At 46.4% G+C, this 21,235-nt stretch overlaps 1 protein-coding gene across 1 annotated transcript in view; it reads right to left on the reverse strand.

Annotated features, from left to right (window-relative positions):
• Positions 1–21,235, reverse strand: part of BRINP1 (bone morphogenetic protein/retinoic acid inducible neural-specific 1) — a 198,343-nt gene that overhangs the window by 12,123 nt on the left and 164,985 nt on the right. The window contains exons 5-7 of the mRNA XM_015408431.1: positions 11,530–11,635; positions 1,847–2,083; positions 1,507–1,729 (exon numbers count right to left, since the gene is read on the reverse strand). Coding sequence (XP_015263917.1) covers positions 1,507–1,729; positions 1,847–2,083; positions 11,530–11,635 — 566 coding nt within the window. The remainder of the gene's footprint in view (positions 1–1,506; positions 1,730–1,846; positions 2,084–11,529; positions 11,636–21,235) is intronic.

A 21,235-nucleotide genomic window follows, 5' to 3' on the forward strand; every position in this document is an offset into this window, starting at 1 on the left:
GCACTTTCAAAGCAGAATCTTTATGGAAAGGAACAGCCTGGTTTCAAACCCCCACAAGCTTGGAACCCTGTGGTGAGCAATGGAAATACTGGGCAGGGGTTGTGTTTTACTAGCTGTAGTTAGTTTCATAGTTGATGTTCAGACGTTTGTCCCGTTAGGGAGACCGTAGTCCATTGTGTTAAGGATTCTGCCTTGTGTTTTCTCCTTGCCTGCTTATAAAAGCAGGCTAATATAGGGCAGATCTCAGTGGGTGATTTTCCCCCCTTACGCTGTGTACTTAATAAGTCCTGAAACTCTACAGGAAGTACCCTAGCCTGATGTATCGCTCTCTCTCTCTGCTCCCCCTTGCCTGAGTGGTGTCTCTTTTCCTAAACTTTGCCCCTCCCCATATATTTACAGCCTATATTCAAAGACAAGGGGGATGCCAGAGACCAGATAAAAGAAACGAAAGGGAAAAATAAACAAAAATCAACCACCCAATGAGTATTGAGCAGACAAGCCGTACAAAGTGATGATGAGATGCAGAAAACTGAACAGTACATGTTCATCACCTTTTTTTTTTTTTTTTTTTGAGGCTTGGATACATCTTACAATGTATTTTCAATTTTCAATACAAACTATTTTCAGAGATATTTCCCCTTCTTTCCCTTCTTTCTAATACTAAGGATCACATTCATTTGTATTATCTATATCCCACCCTTCTTTCTAATACTAAGGATCATATTTATTTGCATTATCTATATCCCACCTTCCTTTTTCAAGGGGAAGAAATCCAGGCGCTTAACAAAAGTAGATTAACAAATACAAATCAGTAGAAGAGGCCTTTCAGACTCTCCTTTCCTCTCCTGCTGATTGGTGGGCAGCTGGGGTAGGCGATAAGCCAGGGGTCCCTAACCTTGTTGAATGTGTGGGCTCTCCAGGATTTTGAGAACAGGTAGTGGGAACTCCTACAAAATAGCTGCCGGGATCTGGCCAACCATAAAAGGCTGCCAAGGGGGCTGAGATCAGTCACAATATGTTGGGAAGTTCCAAGTCAAGCATCCTTCCATGATGGAAACATCTCGTTATGAATGACGGCTCCTTGCCATCAAAAGATGGTGCTTTTCGGTCTCTTCTGGAGCAATGAGGTAGAGGAGAGCCAAGATTGGCTCTTTGCTTTGGGGAAGAAAGAAGTGGAAACCACAAAACATAGGGGCAAGTGCCATGGTACCCATAAGGGGAAGAGTCAGTTGACCAGGGACTCCAAGGGAAGAAGCCTTGTTCCTTTTCCCTCTCTCTCCACAGCATGGCTGGCCATTGATGGAACCAGAGATGGAGGGCCAGGTGACAGATGTATCATGAAGTTTTTATCTCCCACTCTCTTCCTTAGAGTCCCTTAGTTGCTCCGACTCCTTTACCAAGCGGTATATGGGCTGCCTACAGGAAACAAACGACCCATGGAAGATGGTGGACACATGACCACCTTATAGGGCTTACTCTCTGCCACAACAGCTAAAGGTCCGGTACCTTTCTCTAGGCAGCTGGTGATTCGGATTGTGCCGACACCGGACGCTGAGACCAAACAGCTTGCGGGCGGTGCGCTGGATCTTCTGGCGTTGGGCCTCCATGGAGCTCTGCAGGAGTTTGTAGCGGTTCTGGAGGTCCCAGTCATTCCCCCAGTGCTGGTGGATGCTCCCGATGGTCAGGAAATGGTTGTTAGGTAGCCTCTTCATGAAAGATTTAAATTCATCTGCAAAAACACATGCAACAAAGCCGGGAAGGAAAGAGTTCAGACTGGTATCCTTTGACTGTCTACCTTTCTTTTAAATTTTAAGGACCCTAAAACCCTCTTTTCCCAGTCATTTACCTGAGTTCTCCAGGTCTTTATAGGCCTCTGTCCAAGATTTTGCCATGTTGGCCAATGTGTATTCCATGATCTGAATGTCAGTGATGGGACAGTTGCATTGTGGGAATTCTTCTGCACACTGGCAACCACACTGGCTATCTCGACATATGTATTCTCCCTCCCCGTTGCACATGATGTAACTCAATGCCGACTGCACAAACTTCTCTTGTAAATACTGAGGGAAGATGACCTGGAGACCTAGCAGCAAGCCACAAAGAGGGAGAAAATAGAAATATGTATTGTGTACAAGGGTTTTTTTTTTTAAAAAAACACACACACAAAAGAAACTATTTCATTAGCAACTTGAGAAGGTGACAGGAAGAATTATAATTTTGCTGTGCAATTTCTTCTCCAGGAGTCATAAGCGGGGAAGAGAGGGCACGAGCGACCGAGCGCGGCACAGCGTGGATGCTGTCGAGCCGAAAACCTCATCGCATCTGCCAGTTCATATAAGGTTATGCCACGAGGCACTGTGGTACAAAGCCCCAGGAGGCACACATTAGAATGTCAAATGGGAACAGATATAAAGGGAGAGCTTCTGGCTCAAACGCTCTCCGTTCTCATTCACAGAGTCCCTGCCAATTCAGGACGTGCAAAGGTGTCCTTCAACCTTCAAGCAGGGAAGAAGAGCCAAGTCTGACCATCTAAGCCAGTGGACATTTCCAGATCTCACGTCAGCAAATTCTGTAAGTTAATACTCATTTATTTATTTATTTATTCTTCGGATTTATATCCCGCCCTACCCATACTGCATTGTATGATATGTTTTTCTTTCCTTTGCCGCTCTTGAATCCCTTCTGGGTCCCTGTCTGGGCAACATGTGAACCTAAGGAGACACTGCTGGATCAGAACAAAAGTTAGTCTACCATAGAATCCAAGACTGACCAACTAGATGCCCTTGGAAGCTCACAAGCAGTGCCTCCAGTCCAACAGCTCCCCTGTTGTTGAATTTCAGCAATGGCTATATAGAGATACCCTGTCTCTGAAGATGGAAATTCCACTGAATCATCATGTCTGATGGCACTGGGGAGACCTCTCCTCTGCAGATTTGTCTGTTTCTCTTTTAAAGCCACCTAAGTTCAAGGCCACCAAATGAGAAGGGAGCACTCACTGGAGAAGACCCTGATGCTGGGAAAGTTTGAAGGTCAAAGAAGATGGGGATGGCAAAGGAGACAGTTTCATAGATGCAACGAACATGAAATTGAGCAAACTTCAGAGGACGGCGGAAGACTGGAAGGCCTGGCATGATCTGGTCCATGCAGTCGCAAAGAGTTGGACTCGACTGTGCGACTGAACAACAACAAGAAGTTCAAGGTTTGGGTCCTGACCTTTAAGGCCCTTAACGATCAGGAATCTACGTATCTTCAGGACTGCCTCTTTCAGTATGCCCCTGGAAGAGCATTATGCTCAGGGAATAAGAACCTCCTGGTGGCCCCCGGCCCGAGAGAGATCTGGCTGTCCTCAACCAGGGCCAGGGTTTTTTTGGCCCTGGTCCCTGCTTAGTGCCACTCTCTGCCGGAAGACATCCATGTCCTGTGGGAGTTATTACCGTTCCGCAGGGCACGCAACGCAGAGATGCTCTGCCAGGCATTCAGTTGAGGACAGCGACCAGGACAGTATGACATCTGGCACTCTCATACACTTCCCCATCCCTCGCAACCCCTCCCCCCCAAGGAGGCCGGGGGAACTGATCCCCCCCTCCCATCATCTTCTATATGTATATTACTTGCTGATCTGTTTTTAGGTGGACGTAATGTTGGTTGTAACTTAAAGAATTTTGTAAACTGTTTTGTTGTAAGCTGCCCTGAGCTCTAGTTGTAGGGAAGGGCAGGCTAGTAAATTCAGATAAGTAAATAAAAAAAAAATAAGCCAGCCATCAGCTTGGCCCAGGCTAGCCCAATGTCATCAGACCTCAAAAGCTAAGCAGGGTCAGCTTTGCTTAGGACTTGGGTGGGAGACCACCAACGAAGTCCAGGGTCGATATGCAGAGGCAGGCAATGGCCAACCACCCCTGTTTATCTCTGACCTACGGAGTCGCCAGACGTCAGCTATAAGTTGAGAGCACGTTCTCACCACTCAAGTCATCGACCACATGTGGCGGCAAATTCCACGAGTTAATTCCCTACAGCGTGAGAAGGTCCTTTTCCTTGCCAATCTTGAATTGGCTGCCAGTCCATTTTATTGGATGACTCCCAGTTCTAGAGCGAAGGGCGAGACCTCTCTGCTTTCTTCCAGCCATGCGTCATTTTACAGCCCTCTACATTTTATAAACCTTGACATTTTTATGAACAGATGACTTCTGCGCTGGCCAGTCCTGCTCTGTTGCATCCTTCTGCTCATTGTACCCAAGGATTGCACACGGGTGTGCATTCTTTGATAAACTGACTGGAACTGATGTTATCAGGATACGTCTACAAACACAGATGCACAGATGAGCTTTGTGTATGATGTCATTTCCTATACCAGGGCACGATGCCACTTGCGAAGTGGCACTGCTTTCTGACTGCTTTCATCTGGAGGGATTCATTGCAGGCTTCCCAGTGCACGCCCTACCCAGTTTACCTTCACCATGGGGCCAGTAAAGGTAAAGGTTTCCCTTGCTCGAAAGCCAGTCGAATCCGACTCTAGGGTTCATCCCCGTTTCCAAGCCGAAGAGCCAGCACTGTCTGAAGACATCTCCGTAGTCATGTGGCCAGCATGAATAGATGCCGAGGCACACGGAACGCTGTTACCTTCCCACCAAAGCGGTACCTATTTATCTACTTGCAATTTCTTGCTTTCGAACTGCTAGGTTGGCAGGCGTCCATGGGGCCAAGGAGTATGCAACAACAACAAAAAAGGCAAATGCTTCAAGGTCAATGGGAAAAGCCTACATCTGCCTCTTCTGCTGTGTCAAAGCATGCGTCCTGCAGCTCGCACAAACAGTACAACACACGCACACACAGAGCTGGCATCAGTCTATAATCGCCTGGGTTATACTCAAGTTTGTGGCTTTCCATCCGGCAGCCCCAGGCCCCCTTGGATTCACAGCTGTTTCTTCCTACCTGATAAGTTCTGCTTGTCAGACTCAGTCAGTTTCCAGTGCGCACAAGGACAGGGAGAGAGAACGGATCGCGAGGGGGAGCAAACTCTTCCCAAGCACCCCAGCCCGGTTGTCTTCCCCTTGTCATCACAGTCGGGGATTTCAGGCCGACAGATAAAGGAGTTTAAAGCTTGAACGGAACCGTCGGACTGCGGCATAATGAAGGCACGCAGGTCAGTTGCCCATCTGCCTGTGCTGCAGAGACTCTCGGTTGCATTTCTCTAAATGCCGACAGCTCAGTGGAGTGGAAGGGAATGGAAGAAATCACACGGAGAGTAAACGCTGTGTGCCAAGGGGACAGGGGCGCTGTTGGTCTCCCCCAGTCACCAACGCAACCCCTCCAAGGAGTGAGCCTGAACTTCTGGAGGGGGGGGTGCATTGATGATTTAGTGGGAGGGTGAAAGCTTCCTTGGGCACCCCGTGAGAGTGTGATCTAGCAGATGGTCTGAAATGCAGGAGAGCAGTAGAGCCTAGAAGAGGTGACAGACATGTTGGAGACGGGAATAAAGCAGGTCACTCTCTTTTGGGGGCTGCGTGTCCAGATTAGAACTCCCTGCCCGAAGGCTGCGAATCACCCAGTTTTGTCTGACCTAGTTCTCAAGCAAGCAGGGAGCAGTGGCAGCTGTCAGACATGATAAACACAACTTTGCAGCTGTTGGGAGGGGGAAAATGTTTGGAATACAGAAGGAAGGAAGGAAGGAAGGAAGGAAGGAAGGAAGGAAGGAAGGAAGGAAGGAAGGAAGGAAGGAAGGAGGAAACAGATTCAAGGTCATGATTGAGAAGTGTCTAGCCTTCATAGACTGTGGACTCACTGGGGAGTTCAGCCACGTGGAGAGGTTCTCCCCTAGGAGCAGGGCTCGTACAGTGGCTAGAGCATTGGACTTTGAGCAGGGAGACCTGGATTCCAACAAGATAGATCCAGGTGGGGTAGCCATGTTGGTGTGAAGCGGTGGAACAAAATCTGAGTGCAGTGGCACCATTAAGTCCAACGAAGCTTTATTCAAGGTATGAGGAATATCTGAGGAAGTGTGCATGTGCACGAAAGTTCATACACAGAATTAAACTTTGGGACTCAGCACTCCAGCTCACTTGGTGGCTTTGAGCCTCTTTTGTAACTGTGTCAAGCAAGCTAATCGGTGGAAATTACAAGGGAGTCGATACCGGCTAAATATCAGAAGAAACTTCCTAACTGTAAGAGTGCTTGAGCAGTGGAACAGAATGCTTCGGGAGGTGGTGGATGCTCCTTCACTGGACGTTTTCGAGTGGAGGCTGGAAGACCATCTTTCGGGTATCTTTCGGCTATGCTTCTGCATAGGGCAGGAGGTTGGACGATGACCTGCAAGGCCCCATCCAACTCTAACATTCTATGATTCTATGATTGTAGAGTTCTTGTAAGGATTAAATGGAGGGAGAGAACTTTAAATGTGCTGTCCTGAGTCCATCAGAGGAAGGGCAGGACACAAATCTGAGCCAGGTGTACAGAAATCTTCCCTACAGATTTGGGGGGTGGTCCATGACTGGCATCAGTCTAGGGAAGTAAGTTGCATCCCATTATATACAAATCATGTCACTGTTATTAAAGAAGAGTTGCAAACACTACCTAGCTTTCCTCAAGGGGATTTGTGCCTGTCAACAGCTGTCTGGCACTAAACCAATCTGGATGAGTTCAGTCATGAACCTGCTCTTGTATTCAAAGTCAAAATGATGCATTAGGAATGTTGTGTTACTTTTTTTTTTTTGGTTTCCCAGTTTTCTGCACAGAGCACAGTATATGTGCAGTTTGCAGCAGCTTTCGGTCCCTTCTGTCTATATGCATCTTTCCCACCTTCTGTTTTACAGATGCACGCCGATAAAACACTGCAAACAAAGCAAGAAGGATGGGATCTCGTATGCCCTTTATCAAGATTCCTCTTGTGTGTCATTTCATGGGTGCGCCTTAAAAACATTGCACAAACAATGCTGAAATAATTGTAAGTACGGTCAGACCAAAGTTTTAAAATGTGTTTTATCTATACACACGTGCACATTGGCAACACAGCGCTGCGGATCGCTGCAAAGCTGGGGGAAAGCTGGAGGTGCAAGAATGTGCCCACAATGTTCTGTGGAAGCTAGGGGGGAAGACCCTCACTTCACATGAACTCCCCAGTTGGACTAAAATATATGGGACTGAACTGTCCTAGATCTGGGAGACCTGGTTTATCGTCCCTCTCAGTCATGCTGGGTGACTTTGGGCCAGTCACTGTCCCTTAGATTAAACCGCCACACTGGATTGTTGTGAGGTCCAATGACTCCTCTGAGCTGAGGAGTCTAGTGAACAAAAATTCTGCTTTGTGAGCTCCTGGCATTAAAGTTGTGAGCGAGCGATTTGGCTGCTGCATAAATTAAGTTTGCTCTGGAGCCATCCTTTCTTGAGCCAGGACAAAAATGTGTGAACTGGAGGCTAAAAGGCTGTGAGCTAGCTCACACTAACTCAGCTTAGAAGGAACACTAGTGAGGTCCAGTGGGAAGGACGAACTATGCCTATCCACTAGGGTTACCAGGTCTTACCTGACTGCTGGCATGGGGGGGTCCGTCTCCATTCTGGGGACTTTTTGGAGTGCATGCTTTGCCACGATGATGTCACCTCGAAGTGACATTATCATGCAGGGCATGTTGAGGGGAGACACTCTAGCATATGAGGAAAAAACTCTATGGTAACCATAAAGTTTTTTTCCTCAAATGCTAGAGCATCCCCATGCAATGTACCCTGCACGATGATGTCACCCAATGGCCAGCTGTGGGCAGCAGATTGGGGGGCCCTAAAGAGGATAAACCCCTGCCCCCGTCATGGGAATGGCAACTCTACCATCTACCCCGGAGTTCCTTGGAGGAAAGGGTGGTTTAAAATGCAATAGCTAGAAGACACTCAGGTGCAGGAAGAGCACAGCCCTCTATTAATAAAACTAAAGTGACCTTTAAAGCATGTCTCAGCATTCTCTTTCTCTCTCCCCAATCTAGAAGGCGGCTCTTGGAATAATTAGCTCAGATCTTTGCCTTTCCTCTCCAGCTGCTTCACAAGGCCTCATTAAGAATTATTCACAGGGCTGCAGGTAATGGATCGTGACTTAGTCTCCTCTGATCTGATTAGCAGCCATGCACAAGCCACTGCCGAGAATCTGCAATTGGCTGTGGGTCAAAGGCCTTTTTGGGAAAAAGAGCAGTTTTCCCATAACACCAGGCATGCCAAACTCCTCAGCCACTGTTGGCCTGAAGTGGGCAAAGGGTGGCAGTGATATGACCTGGCACAGAAGCAAACATGGGCTTTGGGGCCCACCATCCCATAACCAGTAGGAGAAGCACTAGGAATTAACATTGTACTACAATGTCAACAAACCTTTGGAGCCCATGGGCATCTGTGGGATTCTGATCTGTGGGTGCAGCCACAAAATGGCTGCCACAAAATGGCTGCCACAGGAGGAGGAGGAGAAGGAGAAGAAGAGGAGGCAGAGGAGGAGGAGGAGGAGGAAGAGAATGGATTTATACCACGCCCTTCAGTACCTGAAGGAGGTTGAGAGAGGCTTACAATTTCCTTTCCCTTTCCCTCCCCACAACAGAGACCCTGTGAGGTAGGTGGGGCTGAAAGAGCTCTCTCTAGAACTGTACTTGTCCACAAACTTTTGGAGCCCATGGGCATCTGCGGGATTCTGACACAACATGGTGGGTGCAGCCACAAAATGGCTGCCACAAAATGGCTGCCACAGGAGAAGGAGGAGGAGAAGAGGAGGAGGAGGAGGAGGAGACTGGATTTATACCCCACCCTTCAGTACCTGAACGAGGTTGAGAGAGGCTTACAATTTCCTTTCCCTTCCCCTCCTCACAACAGAGACCCTGTGAGGTAGGTGGGGCTGAGAGAGCTCTCTCTAGAACTGTACTTGCAAGAACACCTCTGAGAGAACTTGTGACTGACCCAAGGTCACATCAGAAGCTGCATGTGGAGGAGTGGGGAATCCAACCCAGTTCTCCCAGATTAGAGTCCATGCTTCTAACCACTACAAAATGGCTACCACAGCTTTCCTTCAATCATACAAAGAAGATTAGGGTTGCCAGGTTATACCTTCATGCCAGTGGGGGGATTTGGGGTTGTTCCTGGAGGAGGAGGAGGAGGAGATGTCACATGATATCCCCAATGTAATGATGTCACATGGGAATGACATAATCACATCAGGGATGTCGCACAGCACTGCTCTGCTTTTGGGTCAAAACTCTATGGTAAAATTGTCCTCAAACCATTGCCAAAAAGCAGAGCATCGCCATGCAACATCACTGTTTGGGGGTGGGGTTTCCCCTTCCGGCCAAGTGGCTGGTGGTGGACAGAAGCCCTGAAAAAGTGGGGGATCCCCCCCAGTTTGGGGAATGGGAACCCTAAAGAAGATCCTTGTGTTGTGGTAGCAGATTCTGCCAAAGCAACATTTAAAAAAATCTGCACAACCAATCAACTCTCCAATGACCAATAAGAAGCCTTGCTGGGCAAAAGCTCCACCTAGCCCCACCCACTTTCTAAAAACACTCGGTGGCCACTAGGGAAGTTGTTGATCAATGTCTTGGTGCCCAGTGCCCACCCTCACCACGTTGGGGACCCCTGGTCTACATTTGCCTGCCATTTGTTTCTGAATGCGATAAAACTGGTGGTGTTAAGCAGCTTTGAACAAATTCTCCCCCTGTATGTGACCTTAGTGCTCAAGTGCATTGATAACACACTGCCAAAAAATAACCTCAAAGGGACTGCCTGTATGGAGGTCCAGTCTGCTGAGCTGGAATCCTGGTTTAAATCCCCACACTGCCATAAAGCATGCACACTGACCTTGGATTAATCTCTCTCTCTCTCTCTCTCTCTCTCTCTCTCTCTCTCTCTCTCTCTCTCTCTCACACACACACACACACACAAACACACACACACAGAGCCTAACTTCACAGGATTGCTGCAAGGATAAAAGGGGGAAAGAAGAAGTATTTATGCAGCTCCGAGCTCCCTGGAGGAAGGATGGGATAAAATGTACTAGATAGTATATTTCCCCAGTTCTGTTCCTTTATAGTACCAGAATTATAGTTCTATCGCTCCATAATTCTGGTTGAACTGGAGAAATTTCTAACATTAATTCCAGAACTGGAGCCATGTGTGCATTGATAAAATATGGCAATATACATTTTATCAGTGTAAACAAGCTCATCAATAATATAAAAGAGGAAAAGATGCAAATAAACTGAAGGAACAGAAAGCAGGGACCACGTGTGCGTTCTCCGGTTCAGGAATTAATGCTAGAAATGGTTAAGGGTAATGCATATGCACATTGGAAAAACACCACAACCAAAGAATCTTGATAAGGTCACACTTGTGTTCTCAACAGAATAGCTCTTTTATAGTGTTTTAGCAATACATGCATGGATGTTGTTAAAGTAGAGGAGAAGAACCCTTTACACACAAACACACACAATCTAAAAGGCCCTCTCAAAACACTGTGAGCCATAACATAAAGTCCCGGATGCCTTGATCACTGGAGACCCACTACCTCTTCTGATGTTGGAAAAGATCGACATTCAACCAGTCAAGAACTTACATGCTTTGAAATTACTGTTTTTTTCACATTCTTAAGGATGAGAAACCTGTTGTTCTTAAAGCAGAAGATCAACTTCTCTAAAATCTTAATCCTGCCCTCCAGACCCGGCTCTGAGCTCTCAATCACAGAACTGCCGAACACCTAAAGCCATTGCCTGAAAATCATGCAGACATAATAAATGTCATAAGAATGGATGCTATTGAGCTGCTAATAGGTTTTAAACTGAGTTATTCATGCTTTTAAATTGGGTAATGTCGTAATGTTTTGACTTAATTGCTGTATGGAATGTTGTAAGCCGCCCTCAGCCTGCTTGCGGGGTAAGGTAAAGGTCTCCCTTGCTTGAAAGCCAGTCAAATCTGACTCTAGGGATGCGGTGCTCATCTCCATTTCCAAGCCGAAGAGCCAGCGCTGTCCAAAGACATTTCCATGGTCATGTGGCCGGCAGGAGCTGGGACCAGAGATGGGAGCTCACTCCATCATGCAGCACTTGGGTCTTGAACTGCTGAACTACCGACCTTCTGGTCTGCAGTTCAGCGTTTTAACCACTTGAGCCACCAGGGTAGGGTGGGGTAAAAATCCCAAAATAAAATAAGAGTGGAAACAATGTGGAATCAACAGGACAGTATTGAGAGAACAGTAGAAGACTTTCTGGCATTGGCCCCCATTTCCCACTAACACTTCACAGGCCAGTGGGGGGGGGGGGATTGGAGGTGATGCCATTGTATTCGGCCGAAACTCTAGGTTTCGCCCAATAGGGTTGAGTTTTGGGTGAATTCGAGAATGTCACCATGATGTGATGATGTCACTTCCAGTTCTGCATCAGAAGTGATGTCATCACGTGTCGGCCCACCACCAGTGCAACAGTCTGCACCCCCCAGTATGTCCCGGCCAGTTGCTAGAAGCGCAACAGGTGCCGATTTGAACTTCATTTTCTTCCCTTTTGAAATAAGACAGCTCTGTTGACTTACCTTGCAAGTGGAGTTTGCTCTCAGTGCTTTGCAGAAGGACGGAACTCACAGAGTCCAGATTGTCATAACTGTTGCAGCCCAAAGGGCCTGTCCGAGTTTCTGTTACCTAAGGTAGGCGGGAGACCAAAGGAAAGCAACATTATTTCATGCGGCCAGCTACTTTTGGCAATAAATTAAATACTCTCAGGTAGACCCATAAAAGACAAGAAAGAATAATAGTTGACAGTAACAAAAAATGGAAGGAACCAAAGCCATTGACACTAATTATATGAAATCAAGGGGAAAAAATGAAAAAGGCAGTATCAGCTCATCTCTCTGGGTCGCTGCAAACATTCATTGCCAATTTCAACAACACTTTTATTGTTTTGAATAGTTTTCTCTTAAAATATCCTTTTAAGTCACATACATTCTTGTTAGTAGCCCTGAGAAGCTTTGGGTGGAAATGCAGGCGATGAGTCTTTTAATGGCTAAAAAAATAAGTCATAGGCCCATTACTGCAGATTTTCAGAGCAGTACACCTTTAATCTTGACTTCAGATTCTGTGCTCACCTTACGCACTATTCTTTTTCTTCCGGTGTATTTATTCTGCAGCTACAATTTCAAAAATGCACTTTCTTAAATCAGGAAGAAATGTCACTTGTGGGGGGTGGCATCCAAAGTCTTCTTTTTTTAATTTACACAATTGCCCTATCACAGCTGTGCAGTAGCATCCAGCAAGTGCCTTCCATTTAAATCTTCATAGTCTAGGTTTTGTGCATGCATTTTAGAGTTAGATTGTTGAATGAAAGGGCACAGAAAGGCAGGCAGGCAAAAAGGGGGTGAGAAGGACCGATGTTGAAAATGACAAGACTTTTTTTCGAAACTGACAAGCAGCCCTGGTTTTCCACATTGCCAGGCACTAGGGGATTCTCTGCTGTGTTATCAGCCACTGTGAGAAATGGGAGAAACACAATCTCATAATATGGGGGAACACGAGTGTACAGAATGCATCAGCTGAGGATATTGTGTGGGAGGACTGTGTTTGGGAGTGTGTGAAAGTGATTAGAGTTGTTGCAGAGTCCTGGCTGCTTGAGAGAGGGAGAGGAAGGGGCATTGTTTGACTGTGATTGACTGTAATTCAGTATTTAAGAAAGCATGAGCCTCTGGCACGAGATGAAGGGTGAGCTAAAGGGCTCTTTGCCTGTGGCTCTTAGACTAGGGGCTCTGTAAGAAGCCCAAGAAGAGCCACAAAGCCAAGGCCCTAGGCTTGTCTTCCCTGTAAGGTACGTTGACTTCGACAAGAAAAACCACATAAATACAAAGGGTTTTAAAAGGGGGATTATATTTACTATTTTAAAAGAATTATGAAGTCAGAATGCCAGCAGGGGGTTGGGGGCTATCCAGTGTTTTGCACGGAGTGTCACATGTATGACTATCTGCCCACTGGACAGAAGTCTTGGGTGTGTGCTCGGTGCAAGGAGCTCCTGGTTCTCAGAGAATGTGTTTGCTCCCTTGAGGTCAAGGTGGCTGACCTAGAGAAGCAGAGACAGTCAGTTAAGGCACACAGAAAAGACTCTCGGGGACTTGTTAGACATGTCCCACTCTGGATCTGGCAGCCCCGCCGCTGTCAGGGAGCATGAGGGTCAAGGAGAAACAGGGCACTGTGCTGAGGATAAGGGGATTGTGCCCTCAGAAGGGACCTCTTCCCCAGCTGGTGAGCGGGTATCCTTTCGCACCAAGGAACCATCCCTGGGCAGAGGAAGGCTCTTGGTAGTTGGTGATTCGATCCTTAGGCAGGTAGACAGGTGGGTGACCGTATGGTGACTTGCCTGCCTGGTACAAAGGTAGCGGACATAAAAATGGGGGGAATGGAGCTTGCACACTGATAAAGGGGGGAGGATGACGGAAGGTGCAGAGTGGGTGGAACAACCTTGATGTGGGCGAGAGACTCATCTTTGAGGGGTGGCTAAAGGGCGTGTGTGTGGGAAATCCGAGGGAATCAGAATGCTTTTGAATAACTTTTGGCTTGGAAGTGAAACAAGGGGAAAATCGGCACAAAAGCAGTCTCAGAAAACCCAGGAAAACAGCAACCACAAAGCAAACTGAGTGCTGAAGGGAGGGAAATCAATGCAGAATGACAAAGAAAACCCAAAGGACATGCACGGTGAAAACGAAGGAAAATGCCTGTGCATAATGGGCCTTAGTCTAGGATGGATTCTAACAGATTTAAAAAGGCATGGAAAGGTAAACCATTCTCTAGTAACCACCACAGAAGAGACAAAACAAACCTTCACACCAGTTTAACATTTGGCAAATTATCAGAAGTACAGTGTGACTATTCAAACCGCAAACTTTGACAAGTTCTGTTCCTGAAATTTAATTCAGGGGTTTTGCCATCTGGTTTTGCCCACAAGGTTTGGGGAGGAGCTGTGGCTCAGTGGCAGAGCATCTGCTTGGCATGTAGAAGACCCCAGGTTCAATCCCTGACATCTCCACTTAAAAGGATCATAAGAACATAAGAAGAGCCCTGCTGGATCAGACCAATGGCCCATCTAGTCCAGCATCTTGTCTCACACAGTGGGCAACCAATTCCTCTGAAAGTCCAACAAGGCATAGAGGTCAAGACCTTCATAAGAACATAAAGACAGCTCTGCTGGATCAGACCAATAGTCCATCTAGTCCAGCATCCTGTCTCACACAGTGGCCAACCAGTTCCTCTGGACAGCCAACAACGGGACATAGAGGCTGAAACCTTCACCTGATGTTGCCTCCTGGCTCTGGGATTCAGAAGTGTAGTGCCTGAGACTTCTGCCTGAGACTCAAAAAAGCTGCTGCCAGTCTGAGCAGACAATAAGGACCAATGATGTGTTTCAGTACAAGGCAACTTCTTGTGTGTTCCCTCTATCCTGATTCAGTTGACTCAAATTTATCTATTGGAACCAGTGTGATGTGAACATAAGGTCTATCACCCTTTTAAATTTTTTATTTGGTTTTAATACTTTATAGGACAGGAAGGTTACAAGGGATGGGATAAGGGGATGGGAAGACATCAACATAAGGTCTATCACCCTGGCCAAACAGTTACTCTGGAGGTTCAATAACATGGCATAGAGGCCATGTGGTGGTGCAAGTGTTGGACAAGGATCTCAACTCGTGCCACGGAGCTCACTGGATGACCTTGTGGAAGTCATTCTCCCTCAACCTAATCTAATTTACAGGGCTGTTGTGAGGATAAAATGGGGAGCAAGAGAACCATGTCTGCTCCTCTGAGCTCAGTAGGGAACAGGAGGAATAAAAGTGTAGATAAATTTCAGATTGGCTGCACCTTGGAGACAAGGTCAAGTATTTTAATTTGTGTCGCTCTGTAAGGGGCCACATACAGTTTAAAGGGCTTTATAAATAATAAATATAACTACACAAGAACAATAATATTGATGGCTTTTCAGATATAAACTATCCACATTTTAAATACAATATATGTGTCTCTTTGACAAAGTTCTCTAAAATCAACATTTGTCCATACTAAGTAATATGATCTGACCTGGATAGCTCCAGCTAGCCTGATCTTATCTGATCTGGGAAGCTAAGCAGGGTCGGCCATGGTTAGTGCCTGGATGGGAGACAACCCAGGAAGTCCAGGGTTGTTACACAGAGGTAGGCGACGCTAAACCACCTCTGAACATCTCTTGCCTTAGAACCCTATCAGTTCACCATAAATTGGCAGTAACTTGATGGCCAAAAGAAAAATAATATAACAGCAATATTTTTCTAGGATGTTTGGTGTCAGAGTTAGTTTCAGGGCCAGTATATTTTGCATGGGACACAGGAGATCCAGGGTCCAAGCTCCTTTGAACCATGAAAAATACAGATTGAGTCTCCCAGACTGGAATCTGTATTACCAGGCAGCCTCAATGGGATGGATAAGAGATTGGATCCTATTGGAAGATAAAAGATTACTGATGCTAGAAGGATACGATCTACACATGGGCTGGCACGCCTATGTGTGGTACGACAAAGACTATAAATTGAAAAGCTTCCTAAACCACACAGTAAGGGGCCCACTAATGAAAATCTGGAAAAGTATAAAAGGAAAATATTACGAGAAAATACCTAAGTGGGTTTCACCCCTAGAGGCTTTTATATTGCCTGCACTGATAACCGAAAATAAAAAGATAACTTACAAAGACCTATTGAACAAAGAAAATGAATTGAAATCATGGCAAGAATTGCAAAAAATGAACCTAAACCTTACAATATGGGAAAGAAATCAACTAATCTCAAGATTTACTAAAGATAAAAAATCAAAAATCTACACTGAAGAGACACGATTAGATAAGAAATGGTTGAGAGGAAAAGAAAAACTGATGCAGAAAATATATAACTTCTTGCTAGAAGAAGAAAAAATAGATCAGTGGAAGAAACCACCAATGACTAATTGGGAAACCGACCTGGGGCGAAAATTAGAAAAAGAAGACTGGGAAAAAACATGGAAGTCGATAAAACTCCTAAGAGCCACATCATATAAAGAAAATATAATAAAAATGGCTTATAGATGGCATTGGACGCCAGACAGACTCCAAAAATGCTATAAAAATGTCTCAGGAATCTGCTGGAGATGCAAACATAACATAGGAACATATTTCCACATTTGGTGGAAATGTGATAAAATTCAGAGGTTTTGGAAAAGCATTAAACAAATGATAAAAGATGTGTTAGGTATAGACATTCCGTTCACACCAGAAATTTTCTTACTGAATATTATCCCAGATGGGCCAAAATATAATGAAGTATGTATTATTGTTTACATAGTCACACTGTCGAGAATATGTATAGCTAAGAACTGGAAATCTGATTGTATACCGAGTATGGAAGATTTAATTAGCACTCTCTTTAATATAATTGAAATGGATAAATTAAACATGTTTTTGGCGGGTAAAACGGAAGAAAAATTTAAACAGAAATGGCAAAAAGCCATAAAATGGTACGAGGAAAAAGTTAAATCCAGAACCTCCTCCTAATTGTTGAAAAACAGGGGCAAATTTATGCATGCTATGTATGTTATGGAAAACTGAAAATAAATTTTTTTTAAAAAAAATACAGATGTGACTACATTTTACAATTCTGCTGCTTAGACTTGGAATTACCCACTTTGTGGGTTTTGTTTTTGATGTTTACTATGATGAATCTAACTCATCATCTAACTAAAAAAACTTATTTTTGCACCACTTTCTCATGCCAAAATTTCCCCCACAGGAAATGTTAATGTTATTTTTGCATCAATCACATATAAAAGATATACCGGGGCCAGTGGTAGAGCATTAGTTTGGTATGCAGATCTCCAGTTAAAAGGATCAGGTAGGGAATGATGGGAAAGACCTCCACCCTGGATAGCCACAGCCTGTCAGAATATATACACCTCTAGAGGGACCAGTGGCAACTTCATATATGAAACATGGTTGCAACACATCTGCTTTTCTCTGGCAAACATCAGGTTTAGAAGCATCAGTCAGGAGACTTCCAAGATCCTCAGTCTTTGCAAAGAAAGTGTCTCAACCTATTGACTCCAATGTGATCACGGAGGCCAAACCTTTTATTTTGGGCTCTGGGGAATTGCCAGCTGTGACAACTTCACCGGTCAATGGCTGAATGAATGTTCTTCTTTTTCTTCCTCTCCTCCAGCACAAGCGGATTGCTTTCAAGAAAAGAAGGGCCTTTTGTCTGAGGGTCCTTTTTCACTTCCTTTGTCCGTGTCCCACCTCCCCCCAACAGCTTTCTTGCGCCTAGCTCGGTGTCCCTGGTCACCTCAATCTGGATGCCTTTTGTCCATGGTATATTATTGCCTCTTGTCGCTCATGCACCTGAGAATCAGTGAAAAGACTTCCAAGTAAAGCCCACAGCACAAAAGGTTCGCCAGGGGACATGTGTGCCATTGAACAAGCACCTCTGCCAGTACAAAAGCGATCCTCTTCATTGCTTGCCATTCCATTTTGCGGCGGCCCCAAGGTGCCTGTCACTCTTTCTGTAATATCTGTTGTGTACCCTTCTGCGACAGTCAGAGGAAAATGGGCACACCTGCTTTCAGTTCAATGATGTACCCTGAACGTGTGCAGGGGCCTTCTACAAAGGCAGACCATTCATCTGTCTAGCTGAGTGTTGTCTACTTTGATTGGCAGCAACTCTCCAGGATCTCAGACAGAGAAAGCTCTTTCCGAACTGGAGATGTGAAATGTCTGGAAATTCTGAAGCCATGGGGGGAACTGTCCCCCCCCTTTTTTCCAGGGGAAAACCCAAAATTTTGGGGGAAATTGAAACATGCACAATATTTATTTTCTTATCATCCTGCCATTTTTCCCATTGATCAACTTAGCCAGCAAATAAACATATACCATAAGGCATATTTACAGAATTTGAAAGTATAAATATCTTCATTTTCTTCTAGAAAAATTACAAGTATACCCAGCACATGCTGCAACCTATGCAGATGTGTCTTAATTCGCAGGGCTCTTTTTGTAGAAAAAGCCCAGCAGGAACTCATTAGCATAATAGGCCACACCCAACAGTAGGAACTCATTAGCATATTGGGCCACACCCATGACAGCACAGCTCATTAGCACATTAGGCCGCACCCCCATGTTACCAGAAGTGTGGTTATTCAGCCACACGCACCTTTTGCTTGTTATCCTGTTTACCTTGTTTGTTGTCAAACCCCAGGGCCTTTTTTGTAGCAGGAACTCCTTTGCATGTTAGGCCACACACCCCTAATGTAGCCAATCCTAATGAGTTTCTGCTGTTGGGTGTGGCCTATTATGCTAATAAGTTTCTGCTGGGCATGGCCAACTTGGGAGCCAGCCGGAACTCCGTTCCTGTGCGTTCCTGCCCCAAAATAGTCCTGCTTAATTGTATTTCATTATGTCTGACAGGTAAGAAAAAATAAAAGTGGAAGGTAGAAAGCATATTCCCTAGTAAACTAAAGGAAGTGCATCATTTGAACAGAAACAGTCTCATAGAGTCACCATAGCAGGAAGGACAGCCAGCAGGTCTGACTATTAGAGCTAAACTTTACAATATTGAAAACACCGAGCTCTTTAAAAACGTATTAGCATTCAACCTATTATAGGATATTAATTGTTGCAAAACTATTTAGATGTTTAGTGCTCCCCCCAAATTTTCCAAAAACCCCACTGCAAAAAGGGAAAGTCCTCGGAGTTATTCATGCTCTACATTTGGAATGAGTAAAATGCTTTCGTTTCGTTTCCTTTTGTACCTAGGGTTGCCAAGTCGAAAATCTTCGGGAGCGGGGGACTCCCGTCCGGCATCCTATGCATAGAAACATTTTTCCCCCTCGGATGGTTGTGACCCCGCCCCCAGCGTGCCCAGAGTCATAACGTCACTTCCTGGTGACGTGCATGCCGGGGTGGGGTTCCCCCTGGGGCCCAATCCGCTGGTGGCGGGGAACGGGCCTCTGGGGTGGGGTTTTCCCCGCTCCCGGGGGGACTTGGTAGCCCTATTTAGAAGATCATTGATTCATGAATCCTGAGCAGCAGAAAACACGTATTTCTTATTTTTAAGATGCAAGGGCTAAAAAGGACTGAGACGAATTTTGCAATTGCTAGAGCGATCTTGGGATCCTTATCATTGAGCAAAAGAGCCAGGGTTTTCCGAGTATACGGGGACAATTGGTTGAAATAAAGGCTTTGAAAGACAAGTTTTTTCTCATGGGGAAAGGGAAAGTATTTCACACTTTTTTTTTTAAGTGCTACCCCAAACTTCCCAATTTTCCCATGCTTTCCTGACTGTGCAAGGGCTTTTTTTGTAGCAGGAAGGCCTTTGCATATTAGGCAACACACCCCTAATGTAGCCAATCCTCCAAGAGCTTACAGTAGCCCCTGTAAGAAAAGCTCTGTCAGCTCTTGGAGGATTGGCTACATTGGGGGGGTGTCACCTAATATGCAAAGGAGTTCCTGCTACAAAAAGAGCCCGAACCAAGTCAGACCACCACATCCTCTAAACACAGAGGTCTTGGTTTCTTTAGCCGCCCTGAGCCTGCCTTCCGAGGAGGACGGGTAGTCATGGGTGATTTCAACGTCCATGTCGATGACGCGGCTTCCAGCCGGGCTACGGATCTAGTGTCGTCCATGGCGGCACTGGGACTCTCGCAGTTCGTATCAGCTCCCATGCATCGGGCCAGTCACACGCTCGATCTGATCTTCGCGGCAGGGTTGACAGTGGACCGGACTGAGCCCGCATTGCGGGGAGGGCGAGGTATAATTTGAATTAAATAAATAAATAAATAAATTACTGCGGAAGCAGTACCATGGTCGGACCACTATGCACTGAAGGCCCATCTGAATGTGCCACCCCGACTCCGTTTAGGCGGCGAGCAGATTTTGGCTCGCCCGAGGAGCCAAATGGATCCAATTGGGCTTCAGATGGTCCTTTGGGATCCGAGGCCCCCTGGTGGCTCGTTAGATGAGCTTGTGGAGGATTGGCATGACCGACTCTCCGCAGCCGTCGATGAGATCGCTCCCAGGCCCCCTCTTCGCACCCGCTCTAAGCTGGCACCCTGGTATTCCCAAGAGCTACGGCTGATGAAGTGGGAACTGAGACAGTTAGAGAGACGGTGGCATCGCGCTCGTGACGAGGCGTCAAGAGCATCCTATAGGACGTTTATGAGATCTTATGAGGTGGCAGTCAAGGCCGCTATGAGAGTTTTCTATGCGGCCAGGATTGCGTCTGCGAGCTCCCGCCCAGCCCAATTATTTAGAACAATTCGGTCGTTGACAACTCTGCCGCAGAGCAGTTCAAATGCTAGGGAATTGGATATTGGCTGTGAGGCTTTTGCGAGCTATTTTGCAGATAAAGTCTTGGCGCTCCGCCGTGACCTCCCCGCCACAGTTGAGACAATGAGTGAACTCAAGGGCCCTTGCACGTCTTCGATGCCAGGTTTAGAGCGCTTTCACCTGCTCAGCCTGGAGGAAGTTGACAGATTGCTTACAGCTGTGCGCCCAACCACATGCGTCCTTGATCCGTGCCCCTCCTGGCTCGTTAAAGCGGGTCGTGAGGGGCTGCGAGGTGCGCTTAGGGAAATTATCAACACGTCCCTCTCTGGAGGGCGGTTCCCGGAGGCACTCAAGGAAGCAATGGTCCGCCCTCTCCTGAAAAAACCTTCCTTAGACCCGGCCAAATTGGCCAACTATCGGCCGGTGTCCAATTTGCCCTTTTTGGGCAAACTTATTGAGAGGGAGGTGGCGATACAGCTGCAGGGCTTTCTGGATGACGCTTCCGTCCTAGATCCCTTCCAGTCCGGCTTCCGCCTGGGACATGGGACGGAGACTGTATTGGTCGCCCTTACTGACGACCTCCGATGACATCTGGATCGAGGCGGTGTGGCGGCGCTGCTGTTGTTAGATCTGTCGGCTGCATTTGATGTAGTCGACCATCAGCTGCTGGCCCACCGTTTCGCCGACGTGGGGATTCAGGGGCTCGCCCTTCAATGGCTTACCTCTTTTCTCCATGGTCGGGGACAAAGGGTGGTGATAGGGGAGCAGCAGTCCCGGAGGCACCCTCTTGTGTGTGGGGTGCCCCAGGGGACTGTTCTCTCCCCGTTATTGTTTAACATCTATATGCGCCCCCTTGCCCAGATTGCCCGAAAGTACGGGCTTGGGTGTCATCAATATGCGGATGAGACCCAGCTCTATCTGATGTTGGGTGGCCGGTCGGACTCTTT

Source organism: Gekko japonicus, unplaced genomic scaffold (genome assembly GCF_001447785.1).
Source record: "Gekko japonicus isolate JY-2015 unplaced genomic scaffold, Gekko_japonicus_V1.1 scaffold811, whole genome shotgun sequence".
Lineage (NCBI taxonomy): Eukaryota > Metazoa > Chordata > Lepidosauria > Squamata > Gekkonidae > Gekko > Gekko japonicus.